At 39.8% G+C, this 20,666-nt stretch overlaps 1 protein-coding gene across 3 annotated transcripts in view; it reads left to right on the top strand.

Moving 5' to 3' along the window:
- Positions 1 to 19,682, top strand: part of hdac5 (histone deacetylase 5) — a 69,142-nt gene extending 49,460 nt beyond the window's left edge. For all 3 annotated transcript variants that reach the window (XM_055005387.1, XM_055005386.1, XM_023298979.3), the window contains 14 exons: positions 4,765 to 4,876; positions 6,693 to 6,826; positions 7,075 to 7,195; positions 9,847 to 9,896; positions 10,842 to 10,949; positions 11,049 to 11,104; positions 11,206 to 11,293; positions 13,657 to 13,776; positions 14,939 to 15,036; positions 15,473 to 15,591; positions 15,694 to 15,827; positions 16,740 to 16,821; positions 16,922 to 17,102; positions 18,206 to 19,682. In XM_055005387.1, the coding sequence (XP_054861362.1) occupies positions 4,765 to 4,876; positions 6,693 to 6,826; positions 7,075 to 7,195; positions 9,847 to 9,896; positions 10,842 to 10,949; positions 11,049 to 11,104; positions 11,206 to 11,293; positions 13,657 to 13,776; positions 14,939 to 15,036; positions 15,473 to 15,591; positions 15,694 to 15,827; positions 16,740 to 16,821; positions 16,922 to 17,102; positions 18,206 to 18,245 (1,443 nt within the window). In that variant the 3' untranslated portion in view covers positions 18,246 to 19,682. The remainder of the gene's footprint in view (positions 1 to 4,764; positions 4,877 to 6,692; positions 6,827 to 7,074; positions 7,196 to 9,846; positions 9,897 to 10,841; positions 10,950 to 11,048; positions 11,105 to 11,205; positions 11,294 to 13,656; positions 13,777 to 14,938; positions 15,037 to 15,472; positions 15,592 to 15,693; positions 15,828 to 16,739; positions 16,822 to 16,921; positions 17,103 to 18,205) is intronic.
- Positions 19,683 to 20,666: the final 984 nt, after the last annotated feature.

Raw genomic sequence — 20,666 nt, 5'->3', positions numbered from 1 at the left:
TTAAAAGCAGTAGGTAACCAGTTTAAAACGATTAATTAAGAGTCATGGATAAGCCTTAGAAATGATTAACTAAAAGCCATGGAAACAAATAGCTTAAAGTAATAGATATGTGTTTATTAATTACAGAAATTATTCATAGTTTAAGATTATAAGTTGCTAAAAGATAATAGTTTAAATAATAAGACAAAAGCAATGGATAAACAGTGAAAATAATAAACTCAGAGTAATAAATGATGGCTGCAAACACAATTAACCAAAACATTTCAATTGTCTGAGAAAAATACAGTAAAAATAAAGACTTTTTGTAGCGTTATCCTACACTGACTTCAAAATCAGTTGATGTAAACACACTTGGAACATGATGGTTGGAATCGATTAAGGATCGCTTCAGCTCATCTGATGGGGACGTGGGGCGTATGTGAGGCGATAAAAGGTTCTGAAACAGGTCAGTCTTAAACTCAGGACATGTTGGTTACGCAGCATCATCCCACAGAGGGATGAATCATTCGGATGCATCATCAACCGACCTCCTGCTGTTTTCTGTCTCACTGTGTTTGCTCTATTACAGCGGTTGCTCTGTGTTAGCTATCTGACTCATCACAGCTAATGGCTGGCCTCTTACTTCAGTATAAACCTGAGAAAGCTTTAGGTGCTTTTCGCCCTCGCACAACTGTTTTCACACATAGAGGTTCTGAGCTGCAGTGCATTTGCGTATCACTCTTGAGTATTCCTTTTGGGCTTTTCTGTTATTACGCCTTGTGAGCTCGTTACATAACGTGTCTTATCTGCTCCCTGTATAAAAGTACATGCGTTTAATTTACCAAAATGTGACAAAGCATATTTTTCTTAAATAACTGCCGCATACAGAGTGGCCTCTTGACTGTATGCTTGAAGTCTGAAGAGTGACGTCTTACTGTGTGTGGACATAACAAAAAGTTTACTTATTCAGTGGAGCTCTTTTTTCAGAAGAGAAATTATATTTACAGCACATAATCTCTTTGCACTTTAGTTCGTCTTCCTGTCATTTTGATAAATGATTCCACTGTTACCCTGCCTTTGGGTCGCCGGCAACTAAACTGGCACTCCCACCAGTCCCCCCGTGGGGCTGGTGAGGTGAGTGGCTAGACACACGATGGAAATAAAAACAAGATTTATTAAAGGGCTTCGGCTCAGGAGCGAATAAGAGAAGACTGGAACCGGCGGGCTGCGTGGAGGAAACCACCAGACTGGTTCAACGGGCAGGAAGGCGGACCCAGCAAAGCCAGGGCACAGTGAGACAAAGGACACTGCTGGCCATCCACTGCTTCCTAACCTGTCTCCAGTTGTCTTTACCACGTCTTGCCACTGGATCCAGATAGGCTGGGACAAGAGAGTGAGGCTGACGATTTGCACAGCTCTCCCTCAAGCACAAATCATGACTTCAAAACACGGATGTTGAATTCGTGGCCTTCTTCGATCACGAAGGACGAACAGATAAAGGAGATCCCCGCTTTGCGTCCCGGCCTGGGATCCTTCTGAGTGGAGTTTGCATGTTCTCCCTGTGCATGCGTAGGTCTTCACAGTTTTCAGAAACATGCTCAGGTTAATTGGTGATTCTGAATTGTCTGTAGATGTGAATGTGCTTGTTTGTCTCTCTGTGTAGCCCTACGATAGACTGGTAACCCCTGTCTTTGCGCTGTTAGAAAACGTACTTGTTTAGTTAGCTCAACGAACCTTCATGCAACGAAAGATGTACCTGCTTCGGTAGATTGAAAAAAAAGACTTTAACTTGAAAACTTAATTTGTATTACTCACTGCACAGCTAAACTGCAGATGGATTATTTGGAGATTTAGGTGTGCGTCAAGCAGGTCTACCAAGGTCTGATGAGCTCACTTCTTTATCACTTCACACTGGAAACTTTCTTTCGACTTCAGATTTCTTTGTTCATTTGACGCCGACTCAACTGATGTCACTTAAGGACATTTATTATAATTCATGCAGCTCCATCTGAAGCCACAAATGGCTTCATTCAGCCTTTTTTCATATATGCAGTATTGGTCAACGAGACTTTGATGTCAAAAATAGATGGATGTCCCCTTTAAGTGTCTTCACTTTGCCTTGTGACGCTTGCCTCGGGTGTCTTGGAGCAGAACATTGTAAATAGATGGCATATGTGTGATGTTTGTGTGTGTCGGCAGTCAGCTGGTTCCTGGCTTTAGCCTTTGCAGTGCGTTTAGATGCAACATCTAACCTTTGCTGAGCTCCTTGAGGTTTTCTTAACCTGTTAAGACCCCCTTGAACATCAGCAGGAGCGGTCGCATGGTGTTCAAAATCTTAACCTACACACTTGAAGAGCTTTTTGAAGTGATCTGCTTTTTTCTCCCGCCTCATCGTACCCAAATACACACCTACAACCCGTGTGCACTGTGGGTGGTGCATGTGTTTGAGGATGAAGCAGCCTCTTTTTGAGAGGATGAGTCATCAGGAGAAAGGTTTGATATTTTACCAGAACTGAAAAAAGATGGGATTTTAATAAAAACTTCACGCTACACGTCATTATTGTGATACATTTACAGTAATGCGGAAAGCACTAATATCAGCATTCAGATGCTTCCTGGGTACGTTTGCACACAAGCATCTTCTGTGGATTTAGGCTGTAATCCCAGAGTGACTACATGATGTTGAGATCATGGCTCTGTGGGGGCCATACCATCTGTTGCAGGGCTCCTTGTTGTTTTTTGGCCTGAGATAGTTCTATATGGCTCAAACTGCTTTAGAGCTGCAACAGTTATGCAATTACTCAATTAAATGTCAAGTATTGAATTCATAAACAGTTATTTTCATAATCGGTTAATTGGTTAGAGCAGGGGTGTCAAACATGTGGCCCACGGGCCAAAACCGGCGGGTTCAGAGGGTCCAGTCCAGCCATCAAAGTGTAAAAATTACAGAGAAGACTTTAACTGCAATTTGTAAATTTGTAAAACTATAAATTTAAAATAATTCCTTAGACCATGACAAGTTGTTTTGATCATGAAGTAAAATACTAGATTGCTCTTTTGTCATTTTGTGTCTCATGTTTGTAGTATTTTGTGTTGTTGTTTTTTGTCCTTTCATGTCTGGCTTTTATCGTTTGTTTTGTGTTTTTGTCGTTTTGTGTTTCCATTTTGTCTCGCTTGTGTTTTTTGTGTCATTTTTGTCATTTTTTGTTTTGCTTTATTCATTGTGTATTGTTTTTGCCATTTTGTTTCTCGCTTTTGTCATTTTTTGTCGCTTTGTAACTTTGTCTAATTTTTTGTCTTCTTTTATTGTTTCGTGTCATTAGTCTCATTTTTTGTCATTTTGTTTCTCACTTTTGTTGTGTTGTCTCATTGTCGTAATATTTTGTCTTGTTTTTGATGTTTTTTGTCTTTTTTATAGTAAAATGCTATATCGTTTAGATCCAGATACCTTTGACTAAATTCTTTCTTCCTTTGTAGATCAACTGTGATCTGTAAGTTGTAATGTGTAAATGATAAACTGAGGCATAATTTTGTTGAAACTGAACTTATTTTTCTGAAGAAGTTTCAGGTTGTTCATGATGTTTTGTTAAAAGATAATTCCTTAAATGTGAATATTTTCAAAATGTGCCTTTTTGCACTAAAACAAAGAATGTTGTGGTTATTTATAGGTTATTATGTTATGATTTTACTGGTCCGGCCCACTGGAGATCAAATTGGGCTGAAGGTGGCCCCTGAACTAAAATGAAAAATACTCTAACCAAGGGGGGGTTACAGTATTTTTTTAAGAATACGATGCAAAATTGTCTGATTTCAGGTTCTTAAATGTAATTTTTAAAATTTCTGTCGTCCTCTATGACATTAAATGGAATATTTTTAGGTTTTTAGGTCAAAACATGACAGTTGATGACCATTTTATAAACTAAAGTGATTAATCAGTAGAAAAAATCAATATATTAATCATCAATATAAAATAATATTAGATTTTGCACTAAAATGTATGTTTGGACTGATTGTAGTGGAAGAAAGACAAAGATAAACCCTTTCAGACTGTCTCAGCTGGGTGTCAAGTCGAACCTGAGCTGGAAGACTGAGACACACACACTCAGACACACACACACACTCACGCACACACAATTGTTGATGCTGCAGTGACATCACCAGCTGGTGACTCAACCACTGGACTCACCACTGTGTGTGTGTGTGTGTGTGTGTGTGTGTGTGTGTGTGTGTGTGTGTGTGTGTGTCCTGTATGTCTGTATATCTTCAAGTGTGTGTGTTTTAGTGTCCACCCACGCATGATGAGTCACCCCAGTTCACAGCAGGGAGCACAGCAACACTCCCTATATATAGACACTACACAACGTATGTGTATGTGAGGCTGCAGTGCTCACACACACCTCAAAATCACAAACACACACACTGAGGGGGTTTGGTGATCAGTTAAATTTCAGGACTATCAATGTGTCATGAAAACAAACCACTAGCCTGCATTAGTTGTCATCCTCATAAAACATGTAGCAGGAGCAGTTTTTTATCCGTTTCAGCCTCTTAAATCAGCCGGTGCGGCACACAGCGCAGATTTTTGTGAATGATGCACTTTGAATTGGAGTAATTTGAGTGTGTGCGATGGCAGGAAGCAGCGACAGGAGGGGTTTGAGTGTTTAATATGCTGTCCTGTTTTCTCCACACATACATGCACGCCGTCCCCCATCACTGCAGTGAATGAGCACATCTCTGATTCATCCTTCTGCAATGAATCATAACTTTCTCTCCCCGTCCCATCAGGCCTTGCAGCAGCTGGGTGTGTTCCAGTCCTCGTTGCCCCACAGACCTCTGGGAAGAGCGCAGTCCTCCCCTGCGGCCACCGTCAATCCCATCAAGCACCTCTTCACCACCGGTCAGTTTTTAGCAGCCTTTTATTTGTGTGTCCACATCTGGTTTCTGATTGGATAAGAGTTTGACGGTTTCAACCCGCCTACTATAAGCCCTGCATGCTTGTTGCCTGGCAACAAGGAGCTGACTCTCTTGGTGACGATTCACATTAACGAAGTGAACTGAATGAAATGCCATAAAGTCTTAAGTAGCGTCTTGTCTATTGTAGCTAATTTTCAGTTTTCAGACAAGATGTTTGATGTCTGATCAAAGCAGTTAGTTTGGGATGAATGCACGTTCAGTAGGAGACTTCCTAAATCCCTGTGATCCAAGCAATTACTGTGAGATTCTAGGACACTTTCATCACTTTATGCTGCAATTCTACATTCATACACTTTGGTCCAGCAAGAGTCATGCCGTGTCCTGATTGTAAACAAAAAGAGAGAAAGTCAGCATTAATTTGTGCAGTTCTAAAGCTGAAATTGCACTGCAGAGTTTATCAAAATGGATATTTAATTTATTTAAATGCAAGAGTAAAGGGATTAGACTCTTACAATGGATCATTGCTGACCTTTATGTCGTTTATATTTGTGATTATTTTTCTCATTGGGTCTTTGAATATACCAGTATTTAATATCAACAGCAAGAACTATGGTCAATGAGCCCCGGTTAAACACTTGAAAAACAGCAAATTTGGGGAATTTTGTGCATGTTTGATCTGTTAGTGGAAGGATTATGTTTTCAAAAAGGCAAAAAAGAACCACTTACTCACCAATATGCTGCTCACAGGGAATCTTTTGATTCATTGAACTTTCCATGTATTTTGTGACGTATCAACTTCAATTTTAAATTTATCCAATAATTTTTTAGCAGATATAATATTGTATGTTCTGAACCTCAGCGTTTAAGTTAGCAAGGCTAATTGGTATTATATATAATCTAGTCTTTACCATAGTATCGGCCCCCGTTTTGAAATAATGCCCTGTATCACTTATTCCGGTTTTTCAGAAAACAGAGAACACTGAACCTTGACCTGAGGTAGAATCACAAGATCTGTTCAACTGAGGATGATTTTACCAGAAGTGGCCAGCATCATGAGGGGAAGATTTAGGCAAAAAAATAAAAATATAAAAATTAAAATTTGCCAAAAAAGGACTTATTTTTGGCCAATATTTTAGGAAGGTGACACTATTTAATTTAGTCAGGAATATTTTATATTGTACATTATTTTGTTTTAACCATAATATTTAAATTATTAATGTAAATTCACATGATAAATGACACTGTAGGTTCTTTATCTTATTATTTAAAGTCAATAGATACATTCACAGCATCGATCTTATTTCCATGCACGAAAAACTTTGGTGTAAGGTATATTTGGAACATCCCCTTTGCTGCTGTAACACTGCAGATTTCCCTGCTGTGGGACCAATAGGACTATCTTATGTCATTTTATTGTGTTAAAGTAATATATTAAGATGTCCCAAGAGTTTGCTGCCTCCTCTCAGTCTAGTGCACATTGAATAAAAACGTGTATGTCTACTACAGTGCTGTGGTAACCTCGATGTTCTGGATGCCTCACCTTCACTTGTGCCTACTGACATCTTGTGGTTCTTTTTAGGTACTGCAACTGCTGTTGTCCTGGTGTCCTTGATGCTGTGGAAATTATTGTAACCTTTGTGTAGTTTTTTTTAAATTGTATTTCACAGTGTTTGTTTTCTATCCCACCTCCATGTATGCCTTAATTTGTACAACCCACAACTCTGGCTGTTACTGGAGTTATGGCTCTTGTTTGAGAGTACAGTATGTGGTATTCACGTCTGCTTTTTCTCTCTTTTCAGGGCTTGTGTACGACAGTCTGATGTTGAAGCATCAGTGTGTGTGCGGCAACGCTCACATCCACCCAGAGCATGCTGGGAGAGTGCAGAGCATCTGGTCCAGACTGCAGGAGACGGGCCTGCTGGGTCGTTGCGAGGTACACACTCTCACACTTCACTTTCCAAACATGACCTTTGTGCACACAGCAGAGCTACACCCACAATGTGTGGTGGTTGGTCCACGCTGCAGGCTCTCCCATCACACGCTGCCTAAATTATTTTTTACAATGGCTCATTTTTTTTCTAGCAAGTGCCAAATGTGTATAATATTCTTTTTTTCTTAAGTGCAAATTTAAAATGTGCACAGACCTTACTCAGCCTCCCTTCTCTGTCTGTGTGTGAGCAGAGGATTCGTGGGCGTAAAGCGTCCCTGGATGAGATCCAGTCCGTCCATTCAGAGTTCCACACTCTGCTGTATGGAACCAGTCCACTCAATCGGCACAAGCTGGACCACAAGAAGCTGCTGGGTACCCTTTTGTCTCTGTCTGTCTGTCTGTCTACACTCACACGGTCTCTGTTCATGACTAAACCGTCCAAGTTAGGGGTGTCAAACTCATCTTAGTTCAGGTTGCACATTCAGCCCGGTTTGATCTCAAGTGGGCCAGACCAGTAAAATCACAGCATAATAACCTATAAATAACCACAACCCAAAATTTTTCCTTTGTTTTAGTGCAAAAAAAGTTCATTCTGAAATTGTTCACATTTAAGGAATTGGCTTGTTACAAAACATCATGAACAACCTGGAATTTCTTAGGAAAAATAAGTTCAGTTTCAAAAGCATCATGCCTCAGTTTGTCATTGACACATTACAACTTCTAGACCACAAAAGCACAAAACATTCAGTATCTGGAGCTACTTCATGATTAAAACAACAAAAGTCAGACAAAGAAAGAGACAAAAATCAACAAAAACAACTCAAAATATTACAAAAACAAGACTTAAAGAAAATGGACAAACGACACAAGCGAGACAAAAAAGACACAAAATTACAAAAATGAGAAAAAAAACAACAAATAAAGGGAAACATAAAATGACAAAAAAAACACAAGCGAGATAAAAAGGAAACATAAACCGACAAAAACATGACTCGAACGACAAGTCAGACAAAAAACAACCAAAATATTACAAAAACAAAACACAAAACGACAAAAGAACAATGAACAATCTAGTATTTTACTTTATAATTAAAACAACTTGTCATGGTCAGGAAATTATTTTAAATTTACCTTTTTACAAATTTCCAATTTGCAGTTAATGTCTTCTCTGTAATTTTTACACTTTACAAAGTCATCATGTGGGCTTGATTGGACCCACTGGCAGGCCACTTTTGGCCCACGAGCCGCGTGTTTGACACCCCGATCTAACAATAAGGGCTTAAAGAAGTGACAACAAATAGTGCGGTCTCTTGCAGTATTGTCTGCGCTGCGTTAATGATGAAGAAAAGAGGAAATAAAAGAAGAAAAAAGGTGGAGCTGATCAAACACTGATTATAAACACTCTAAAAGTACTCTGATCCTTTACTTAACTATACATATCAGTGCATATTGTAAAACTACCCCTATCTTGCATATAGGGAAAGTACTGATTCTGCAGACTAACAGCCACTGATGTGGAGCTAGTTTTAACTACTTTATACACAGTTAAGAGGCTTAGTTCAGTTACTTTCGACTTAGTGTCGTCACAAGATAGATTTTAAGGGATGTGAGATCATTATCAGAGCTCAATGAGATCCTGCTGAGCAAATTAATTTGGTTCTCTGTTGTGGCTGTTCTATAATCTGTGTGGTTTGTGAAATATTGACCTTTCTGGAACTCTGAGAGATGTTTAAACAACGCAGTTTTGGAGGAAGAATGCCTCATTGGTGGACTTGCCAGGAGCTCACAGACATCTGAAACCTTTAATGTAAACAGAGCCAATTATTCAATCTTAAAAAATTCACATAAAACTGAAACACTTTGGTAGCGGTACCTTGGAATTGATCTTGGCATTGTTTATTCCACGTATCCCAGTAGGCAATAACAGAGCGACAATAAGCAAGCAAGTGCAACACCAAGACCCTGGACTGAAACCGAAGGAACTAAATGGAATTCATTTGGTTATTTATTTGTTATTTACCCTTGCTGTCACATGTCTGCTGTGAAAGAAACTCTGTTGAGTCCTAAGCAGAGTTTCTGTCTGCCAGGATGTCTTGGCAACAGAAAAACCTTCTTGAAACATTTCCTTCAACTAGATTACAGACCTGTGAGCTGTGAGTGAACTACACCACAGGTTTAGGGGGAGCTTCTTTTTTTTACACTTTTTCATGGTCAGGAACAACAGATACACACATCTAAAACCACTTTTATTCATCATTTTTCCAAGCTTGTGGTAGAACATGGCTCTGGTTGCTCTTCAAAGACAATTAGCTTTGATTTTTTTTTATTTTTGGTGAATCCAAAATTCATGAGTTAGGCTGCCTTGTTTTCACTTTTGACGTACTTGTTTTCGGACTACAAAGCAGAGAAATGAATAATGGTGATTTGGCTGAGTGGGAAAGTTTGTTTGGTTTTATGGCGGATTGGCATCAAGAAAGGTTTTTTTTCTGATCTCTGAGTTAAAGTGAGTGAAGTTTTTGTTACTGCACCATCACACTTTGATTGTGAGGGAGGGGGTAGCATTCACGCTGGTATCCTTATTAAAATGAATTAGTTATGAATCACTCTCATGCATGAATCATACATCAATAACAGCCTAATTTTATCCATCATCCATGATTGATCTTTCAAAATTTCACAAATGACTTTTGCAGGGGAGCTTGTATGTTATTAAGAGGAGGCTCGCTCCCTCTATAGTTCACACTGTGAGTCACACTCTGCAATCTAGTTGAAGCAGATGTTTCAGGTTTGTTAAGAGTCATTTTGCCATTTTCACAGTCACGTAAATGTGTTTTTGTTGGTTTGGAGTCACATGCTTGTTTGTATTGATTAGAAGACAGGTTTTATCCCCCATTATGACAAACAAAACCTATATCACTATCTGTAGTTGTCCTAAATGTTTCAAATGAAAACCTTTAGGAGTGTGGGGGTTGTACTGACAATTGAAATGACCTGTCCTGTAATCTCTGCTCTGGTTTTTTCAGGTCCAATCAGCCAGAAGATGTATGCTGTTCTTCCCTGTGGAGGAATAGGGGTAAGATTTTCTCTCTTACTTTCCTGTCTGTCCACTAGAGGTGGGTGGATCGATCCAAATATGAATAATACCGATACCAGCGTTGGTATTAATGTTGAACGATGCCAGTGTAATAAGATAGATACTTTAGGTTCAGTTTGACTGATACGACTGATAAAAAGTTTACACACAGATTTATGGATCAGCACTGATCATACAGCCACCAAAACTAGCTGCAAACATGAACACACAGTCAGACCGTCTCACCTGAAACCACATGGTTCTTGTTTACTAGCACTGTTTGAGCAGCATCAGTCTGCACTGTGAGGCGTTTAGGGAACATCGGTAAATGTAGAGTCTGTCCATAAGCAAATGTTCAGCTAGTGAAGTGTTTCATCTGGAACCAGGTGGGATGAACTGACAATGTCTGTCACACTTTATTATCAAAGAAAATAACCATAGGGGGGAATTTTTTCGTATTCATCATTACAAAAGTAACTCTTTGCAAAAAAAATGTATCTAAAAATGCATCTTCAAAGAGCATTTCCTATTTCAGTGACAGAAGTATTGCTGAAATATTGACCAAACTGTCAAAAATGAGAACTGTTTAAGGAGGTTATCCCTCACTGTATGATTTCATCGGCATCCCAGATTCTTCCTCGTCTGACCCACAGAAAACCTACCCAGGAATTAGTCTGATTCTTAGACCCTGTAAGCATTTACAACCCCATCTTCATTCCAGATGTGGACGACCAAATACAGCAGCAAATCTTTGTTCTAAACCTACCAGCTACTGAAAAAGTTAGTCTGGAGTATCAGTATCATTATCAGTATCAGTGATAGTGACCGTGTATTTACTTGGTATCAGATCGATACCAAATCTTGCAGTATCGCACACCACTACTGTCCATCTGTGTCTGTCTGTCTGTCGGAGTTGTAGCCTGAACTCTGTGCTGCCCCCTGCAGGTGGACAGCGACACCGTGTGGAATGAGATGCACTCGTCAGCGGCGGTCCGCATGGCGGTGGGCTCAGTCATCGAGCTGGCCTTCAGAGTGGCTGCAGGGGAGCTGAAGGTGACACACGCTTCAATACTCACAAGTTCACTCTGAAAATAAACTCCACACATCGTCTGACCTGCCCTTCTCTCGTCTGTGCGTCTGTTTTTGTACCAGAATGGTTTCGCGGTCGTGCGTCCACCAGGCCACCACGCTGAGGAATCCACCGCCATGTCAGTACACAAACCAGATTATTCTTACAGGACGAGATATTTCACGACATCTGGGCTGTGGCTAAGACTTTTTTTGTATGTTTGTGTGTCTGTGCGTATAGGGGGTTTTGTTTCTTTAATTCAGTAGCCATCACTGCCAAGCTGCTGCAACAGAAACTCGGAGTGGGCAAGATCCTCATTGTTGATTGGGTAAGTAGAGCTGACACAAATGTATTCTTTATCAGTTCACAACATTGACTTCCATTAGTTTTGTACTTTCATAACTTGTGTTTACCAAACCTAACCTTAGATTAAGTGTTCATACTAAAACTTAATGGTTTACCCTATGGGGACTTTTTTTTTAGAGGCAAGTCTCCACAATGCTGCCGTGTAAAACAGTTTATGTCCTCACAACGATCTGTCATCATTTACACCTGTAGCAAGACGAGAAGTTGAACACTGTTGCTGTTTTTAAGGCTTCAAATAGTTATTTTTTCCCATCAAACATTCTAATTATTCATGACAGTTTACATTTTGTTTTTTCAACACTCCTGAATGAGATGCTGATATAAAGTGATGAATTTTTTTTGGATATTTTGGCCTGCTGCACTTGTTGCATGATCCAAGATTCCTAAAGTGTTTTTTAGTGTTTCTTGCCAAACCAATTCCTCCTGTCCATTTTCATAAAACTATTCACTAAAGATATTATTAAGTCATGAATATACTACAATACTAAAAATGTTTAAGTACTCCAATCCAAATAACTTTCCCCTCAGGCAGGACTCGCAGGTACGTCTCTGACTTTAACAGTCTTAGTTCACTTTTACTCTGAGTTGGATGACGTCATGTGCTGCCAAATTTACATTAATTTACACAGAAAACCACACATCAAATTCAGCATGAACACAATGACTGATAAAAAGTTTACACACAGATTTATGGATCAGCACTGATCATACAGCCACCAAAACTAGCTGCAAACATGAACACACAGTCAGACCGTCTCACCTGAAACCACATGATTCTTGTTTACCTCTGTTCATAAACATCCTCCACTTTATTAAAATCCAATGCTGAGTCATTCTCCAAACATGACAGAGCTGGATGTTTTCTTGTTTGTCCTGATTCTCATCCTCTCAAGTGCTCTCCTTTATAATTGGAGTGCCCAGTTAGTATTATAAAAGTCACAGGATTAGACAAATGAGGTTGAATGTGCACCATTAATGTTTTTACAACCCAGCTGACTCCTTCTCTCTATGTTCAAATTGTTACACAAAACATCTGGAGGATCATTTGGCCCAGTTTAACATGTGGTCACAAAAGTTGGACACACATATTGTACCCTTAAAGTTAGACCTCTTAGATTTGAAGAGGCTCTGTGGAGGTTTTCAGGCTGCATTCTGAGTTACTCACCAAAACAGAAAATAAAAGCCTTCATTTTTCACATCTATCTTTACCAGCTCACAGTCTTCTTCCTAGTTTTTGCTGCTGCATTAAGCATTAGTGTGTTTTTAAGCATAATACCTCCATCTGTTGATTGCTGGAATGCTGTGAAATCATTACCTGAAATGATCTTTGCATCATCCTTGTGTGTTTGTGAAATAAACAAAACAGGGACCCACACATTGAGGCGTTGCTCCATGTCGTTAATGGTGGTCAAAAACCCCACGGGGGAGCGTTTAATTACCAGACATATTTGATAAAAGCTTTTATCCGGCCGTAAAAACTCCTGTTAGTTTTGTTTTTCAGCGCTCATGCTGTGGAACCACTTACAGTAGGTCTGTGATAGATGTGCATCCTGTTTATGCAAAAGACACCTAGTTTTCTCTCCTTTAAGCTTTAAGTAAGTTTAAAGCAGCTCTAGTTCATATTTTTATAATAACACTGTGATCATGATGAACTGATGGGGAATTATCAGCTAAATCTGCAGCTCTCCTTATTCACAGAGCTTTACAGAGAGTTTCAGTTTACACCTTTACTGCTCTCATAGTGTTTTTTGGACCCTAAAGACACTCAGCACCAAACAGCAGACAGTTTGCACCTAGCTGGCTGACATCTAGACTTACATAACTGAAATTAATGTTAATGCTGCTGCATAAGTGCTGAATGTGCAAATTAGAGACTGTTTGCTAACACAGCGTAACAAGAAAAATCTGTTTTTATTTTAAAGCTGCTTTATCTGTGACACCTTTGCACACTTTTTCTGCTAGAAAATAAAGTTCTGTGTCAAGCTGCATGGCATGTAATGACAGACTAATACTAAGGAAGACAGTGAAGTATCTGTTTTTTGACTAGATTACTCCATTTTTGTATGTATTTAAAGTGAAAACTACATTTATTCACCACAGTTAGAAGAAACTTCATGTAAAAAACTAACTAATAGGAAAATTCCTTGCTTTATTATGGGGCAACAATAGCAGCTAAACTCTAATTACAGTCCTTTTTTCCCATCTTGGCTCTTGTGCTGCAGAAGAGAATTAATGTGGATAAAATGATGACCAAACCCAGTGTGTTCGTTGTGTCTCTGTCATAACTGACCTTCTTTGTGATGCCACTGTGACCCGTCACTGCAGGACATTCACCATGGCAACGGCACCCAGCAGGCCTTCTACAGTGATCCCAACGTCCTCTACATCTCCCTCCATCGCTATGACGATGGAAATTTCTTTCCTGGCAGTGGAGCTCCTGAGGAGGTACACACACACACACACACACACACACACACACACACACACACACACACACACACAATGCATGCCTTTACCAGCCTAAGAACTAAAAAGCGGGTGTTCTCAAACTCAGAACTCACAGATCCACGTCTGATTTTTATAGAAGGTTTAAAACGGTTCCCAGTTTCCTGCAATCAGCCACATCAGCCTGAAATTCAGTTGTGTGATTACACTAAAAATCTCTTGTGACTGGACCGGCGTGGAACCGAGGCTCAGTCAGTTATCCCATGGTTTTTTCTGACGCACACATATTCTTCTGCCCTACTTGCAAAAACTTGTGTACCAGAGAAAACAATGCACACTTTGTATGTGCAGTTTAGGAGCTGTTAGCGAATTCTCTGTTGTAACATTAATGAGTGAACACATCAACAGCAACACACAGCGATCTCTCCAGCATTTAATATCACCATGACCACGGTGTCAACAAAAGGGAAATGAACCACATTTAAACCACATTTATCTGGGGACAGGTTTGTTGTGAATAGTCTCCAATGTCACTAACAATCCATAGATCAATAGTAAATGTAGTAAGTACGAAATGTCTGACTTCATAACGTATTGTACTCATGGGCTGATCCAGATGGACTTTGCTGTACTGTGTGGATGCAGATTTTATGAGGCCAGAATAAAAGTCTTAACCCTCTAACAGCTCATTCAAGTCATGATAACTGGGTAGAATGCTTTCACAATGCAGAAATGTCTCACTATGATGGTTCCAAACTAAAATCTTCTACACAAACTGAAAGACACACAGAAATGAGTGAACACACTGTAGAGATGAGCATTTTCTCTCAACATTGTGAACCTGTTAAAACCTGTTCAGTATTCTTGTAGAATGAGGTGAATGTCTTTACTAGAACTTTGATTTTGATTAGGCGTATGCTTTTTCATCATCTTTTCCTAAAAATGCTAGAAAATAAATCAACTCCTCTTATGTCAATTGCTCCGATTGGCTGTTCCTAGTTCAGCTAGACATAAAAACAGAAATCTGACAAGGGAAATGGAATTTTTAAAAGTCAGATTTTGCAGTTGAGCCCTTGACTGATTCTTTAATGTAGCTTCAACAGATGCTCGAATTTCCCAAGAAATGTAATAATTTTACTCTTCTCTCTCTCGTTCTCTGCAGGTGGGATCAGGTGCTGGTGTTGGTTTTAATGTGAACATAGCGTGGACTGGAGGAGTGGAGCCCCCTATGGGTGATGTGGAGTACCTCACTGCCTTTAGGTAAACATTACCTTTATTTTTATTGGTAGTAGTGGTACACCACATGTTGAATATTATTTTTAGTCCCATGAATGCATCCAAAGTCAATGCGTAGATTAGTGTATTACAAGTAAAGACTAGTTTGCTTTTGGCAGTTTAAATTAAGCAGGATTTTTCCTGCATAGAGGACTTTTTAAAAGACTAAATCAAACTTATACGCACCAAAATGATAAGATCTGAACATAAATATAGCAGTTCACATTTGAAACCAGTCTTGTTTGTTGTTTATTCAATTGCAAGAGAGATTTTTGTCCAGTAAGGTAACACAGACTCTGTACTTTTGCTGTCCATAGACGGATCTGTTACTGTTCTGTGTCGATCTTCCTTTTAAAACCTTGAGGCAAAGATATTACTGAAGGAAACGTCTCGCTTTGAACTGTCCATTTTGTGTGTGTAGGAGTGTGGTGATGCCCATCGCCCAGCAGTTCAGTCCAGATGTGGTGCTGGTGTCTGCTGGCTTTGACGCAGTGGAGGGTCACCAGTCTCCTCTGGGAGGCTACAACGTATCTGCCAAGTGTGAGTAGAGTGCCTGTTACCTTAGCGACTGAACCTCGGTGACGTGATCTCTAAATAGCATAAAAGTGGAGTTTCTTAACTGTGACTGATGTGTGTTGGCAGGTTTCGGTCAGCTGTCGCAGCTGCTGATGGGTCTGGCGGGTGGGCGGGTTGTTATGGCGCTGGAGGGCGGTCATGACCTCACGGCTATCTGTGACGCATCGGAGGCCTGCGTCGCTGCACTCCTGGGAGACCCGGTGAGAGACAGAGAGCTTTCAACAGCATTACAGAAAGATTCATTTTAACCTGAGACTTCCTCATCCTGGAGGTGTCGTCCTCCATCCCCTTCAGCAGTATGGAAACATAACACTGCAGTCTGAGTAGGTTTTAAGGTGACTGAGTAAGTGCATGGAAAGAGTCTGTTATTGTCTTACAACTTATTTAAAGCTTTTGCTTTAAACCAGGGGTGTCAAACTCATTTTAGTCCAGGTTCCACATTCAACCCAGTCTGATCTCCAGTGGGCCGGACCAGTAAAATCACAGCATAATAACCTATAAATAACCACAACTTCAAATTTTCCCCTTGTTTTAGTGCAAAAAAAAAATACATTCTGAAAATGTTCACATTATCTTTTTACAAAGCATGATGAACAGCCTGAAATTTCTTAAGAAAAATAGATTTAATTTCAACAACATTAAGCCTCAGTTTATCATTTCCACATTACAACTTCCAGATCAGAGAGGATCTACAAAGGAACACAACATTTAGTGACAGCTATCTGGAACTGAACGATATAGTATTTACTTTATGATCCAAAAGAGAAAAATCAGACAAAAAAGACAAAAAAAACTACAAAAAAGACTAAATACAAAAATAAGATGCAAAACGACAAAAAACGAGACAAACGACACGAAACAAAACAAAAAAAGAGACCAAAAAATTATACAAAAAAAGTTACGAAGTGATTAAAAATTGGACACATACAAGACCAAAAATGACAAAAGCAAGAAACAAAACAACAGAAAAGTAGACTAACAACACAAGGAAGACAAAAAAAAAAAAACAAAACGACAAAAGCACTCTGTTTGCTGGATGCATCTTTATTGGTTGAACATAAAGACACTCATTTCATGCATTTCTGTTAACACTCTCTCTCTGTGTCTCTCAGTGTGACTCTATGTTTCAGTGGCCTCAGGAGCAGCCATGTCCAAAAGCCTGCGCCTCACTGGAGAGAGTAATAGAGATCCAGAGTAAGAAGCTCGTACACAAACCGTGAATCCATACAATGATGAGACACTGCAGCATGTTGTCCTCTTCAACGTAGTTCTTTGTCTCTTTCTGTCCTGTCAGGTAAACACTGGTCTTGTCTCCAGAGTTTGTCTCAGACCAGCGGCCACTCGCTATTGGACGGCCCCCTGGGGGCTCAGGGCCAATCAGAGAAGGACGAGGCAGAGACGGTCAGCGCTATGGCCTCGCTGAGTGTCGACGTCGAGCAGCCGGGCTCCGTTCCTGACAACACAGAAACCAGCAGGTCAGCAATGCACAGCTTCATAACTACGATCGCAATCCGTGTGTCCGAAGTGAGATTTGCCAGTGTGAACCGGAATCTGCAAAAGTCGTCTCAAAATTTGTCTGTCTGTAAATAGGTTTTGAACTGTGTAAAAAATCTGCTAATCTGTAGTGAAATTTGTACATGTTGTAAGATTTGTTCATGTTTATTTTATGTTTATTTTATTTTTTTTAAATGGGACAGTTCATATTAATGTACATTTCCACGTAAATACGAGAGATTGTAGCCCTACAGATAATTTCCATCTCGAGCACCATTGGCAGAAAATAAAGAAATTACAAATAACATAAAACCATAACTGGACAAAGACATACAAAAAGAAAAACAAGCAACAAGTGATAACACGTAGTGGACATAACAGATAAAAGCAGTAATTAATTCACATTTACACATGATTATATTGCAAATATCTCTTTGTTGCTATTGCACTTATCCCTCTATCATTATTGCACATTGCTATAGTACACTTATCCCTCTGTCACTATAACATAAGATTGCACTACATATATCCCTCTGACTATATTACATATAATTGTATTGCACATTTCCCATTGTCACTATTGCACATGATAATATTGCACATTTCTCTTAATCACTATTGGGCCTATCCCTGTCTACATTACACATAATTACTCTATACATGTCCCTTTAACACTATTGCACATATCCCATTATCAGTATCACTCATGATCCTTAAACACGATTGCACATTTCATTTGTCAATGCCTACAAAGATATTCATAGTTAAAGTCTAAGCATTCAGCTACACAAGTGCTGGAAATACAGACAAATCACCAGTTACGAGTCGAGCGGCTTCACAGTTGGCTTTCTTTTTACACATGGCTTTTGCGACAAGCAGCCAGCATGAACGAGCCTGTAAGCCTGAGCTCAGGGAACAGAAACCCTGATGTTTCAGATACGAATCTCTCTCAGATACAGACAACTCTCCATACACATTGATAGATAGTTTTGCTACAATAACGCGCCCATAAGTCAAACTTGACGCTTTTTTAATTGCTAATATTTTGACATTAATCACTCATTTGATTCTGAACTTTCTATAGGTCAACGGAGGAGCCAATGGAAGAAGAACCCGTCTTGTAGGAGGAGCTTAAACAAGAAGCACACAAAAAACTCCACATTCACCTCCTTCTAGCACCTCCTCTTCCTCTTCCTTTTCCTCTTCGTCCGCGGAGTGTGCGTAGGAGCACACACACAGAGTGGAATTGTGCCGTTGTGGAGGACTCCCATTGGCTGAGGAGAACACGATGGAGGCAGAGAGGGGGCGGGGCCTGTGAGAAACGTGGACGCATCTCTTTCCTACTGGTTCGTCCGTCCAAGGAGGAGCAGACGACTTGTTGGCATCTCCATGGCAACCAGAGGAGGGAAGCGTCGGGAAGGATGCACGTCTTGTACCCTTGTATACTTCACCACCTGTACACAGCACCACTGAGTTCTACTCTTCCACCCTCCAGATCATTCTTTTCGTCTTTTTAATTCGTCCCTTCTTCTCTGTTTCCACTGAGAGATGATAACTGTGGAAAACTTGAACTCAAATCTCGTCGGACACCAAGTGGACGACTTGTCTTCTTGAGTGTCTGTTTGTTGCGTCGGAGAGACATACATGCCGAGCGAACCCAGGGTCGCCTGGCGCTGGAGGAGTTACCGGTTTATAAATGAGCAGAGGAGGAGGAGGAACTAGGTGCCTTTTTTTCTGTCCACAAAAAACAGACCGTCCAGTCAAAAAAAAAACCACAAACCACCACCGCAGCACCTCAGCAAACTGACCAGCCAATAAGGACTGAAGAAACACACACATACACATACACACACACACACATACACACACACACACACACACACACTGCTGTTGTTTCAGTCGGTCAGTTCATTTTTGGGTCTTTGTTTCTTCATCTTGATGCCTTAGTTTGTTCTAATCTCACTATTTAGCAACCCTGAGAGACGAAGAGAGAATCATATAAATGTATACTCTGCAAACTAACTAATAATAATTCTACTTTCTTTCAAGTCTGACAATATTAACACCAGATATTCCCGACAGACTGATTCTTTTCTGAAGGACAAAAAGCCTCTAAAGCCATTGTTGTACGCTAGAAATCTCCAGTAAAAACCGCCAGTCGTAGTAACAATAAAATAATATTCAGTCAGACTTTCATGGAATCTGGTAAAAGCGTCTCAGGATCAGTATTCATGGTTTTAAACACATAACTGATGAAACTGCCCCACTTCAGACCACCACCTTCAGTCCTCTCACTCTCTTTCACTGGTTTTAGTGACCTGAGCCTCACAGCTTTTTCTCTGAAGGGAGATCGTTGAATTGTTTCTGAAACACCACCACGACCCAACCATCACCGCATCCCTCTTTGTCTTTTTTTTTTGTGTTTTTATAAACTGTAAAATTTTCTGTTTAGTGTAAATACTGTCTCCTGTCCTGTTGCCCACGGTTACATCACAGCAGACTCAGTGCGGTCATTTTCTATACCTGTATATACATATATGTATAAAAAACACAAAATACTACTTTCTCATTTTGTATAAAAAGCAAAAACCACACACACACTATATATATATATATATATATATATATATATATATATATATATATATATATATATATATATATATATATATATATATATATATATATATATTTGTTTGATCCAATCAGATTGGGTTTCTGAATATATTCTATTTGAAGATTTGATGTTTTAAAGGTTTGGCTGTTTGACAGGAAGTAAGCACAGGGTCTGATGCCATCGGACCATAACCTGTTTGTTTGTTTGTTTACAGTTACAGAGGATGACTGGATATTGTTGTTGTTGTTGTTGTTGGAGGGGAACAGCCAGCTCTTGTTCCTCTTGCAGGACCAGCGCTGCCCCCCTCAGGTAAACAGCAGCAACTACAGAAAGAAAGGGGACGTTAAGGTGAACAGGTCATGAGTGGGTAAATAGGCTGGTCCAGTGATGATGTGTTTTTGTAGTCCAACAGGGAGTCGCTCTTTGCCCTCAGCGTCGTGCTACATATCAAAGTCCTGACTAATCAGCTCCAGTAACTGTTATATTTGAAGCCCCTGAGAGGCTCATTAGCCCTGATCCAACAACAGCAAACTGTATGATGGTCACTGAGTGGATCGTAAAATCATGAGAGTGTAAGAAAGACACGGAGACTCCCTGTGATGAGGAAATATGTGATTTCACATAACAAAGTGAGGCCACATGCATTGACTTGAGTGGAGCAGACCTTTTTGTTCAATGTAAGTCAGGTGTTTCTGTCTCTTCTGTCACATTTTCTCCTTGTTTAAACCCTCAATAACTGTTTTTCTCACTTGGGGGCAGCAAAAAAAACAATGTAAATACAAATACTTGCACGTTGTCATCTTCTCCAGTGGATATGGTAAACACTTGCCCGTTTTTACATACAGCAGACGATTCATTAACCCTCCTGTTGTCCTCATTTACGGGCACCAAAAAATATTGTTTCCTTGTCTGAAAAAAATCCAAAAAT

Source organism: Amphiprion ocellaris, chromosome 19, assembly GCF_022539595.1.
Source record: "Amphiprion ocellaris isolate individual 3 ecotype Okinawa chromosome 19, ASM2253959v1, whole genome shotgun sequence".
Lineage (NCBI taxonomy): Eukaryota > Metazoa > Chordata > Actinopteri > Pomacentridae > Amphiprion > Amphiprion ocellaris.
The sequence above is the reverse complement of the archived record's forward strand: the minus strand, read 5'-3'. Positions and strand labels throughout refer to the sequence as shown.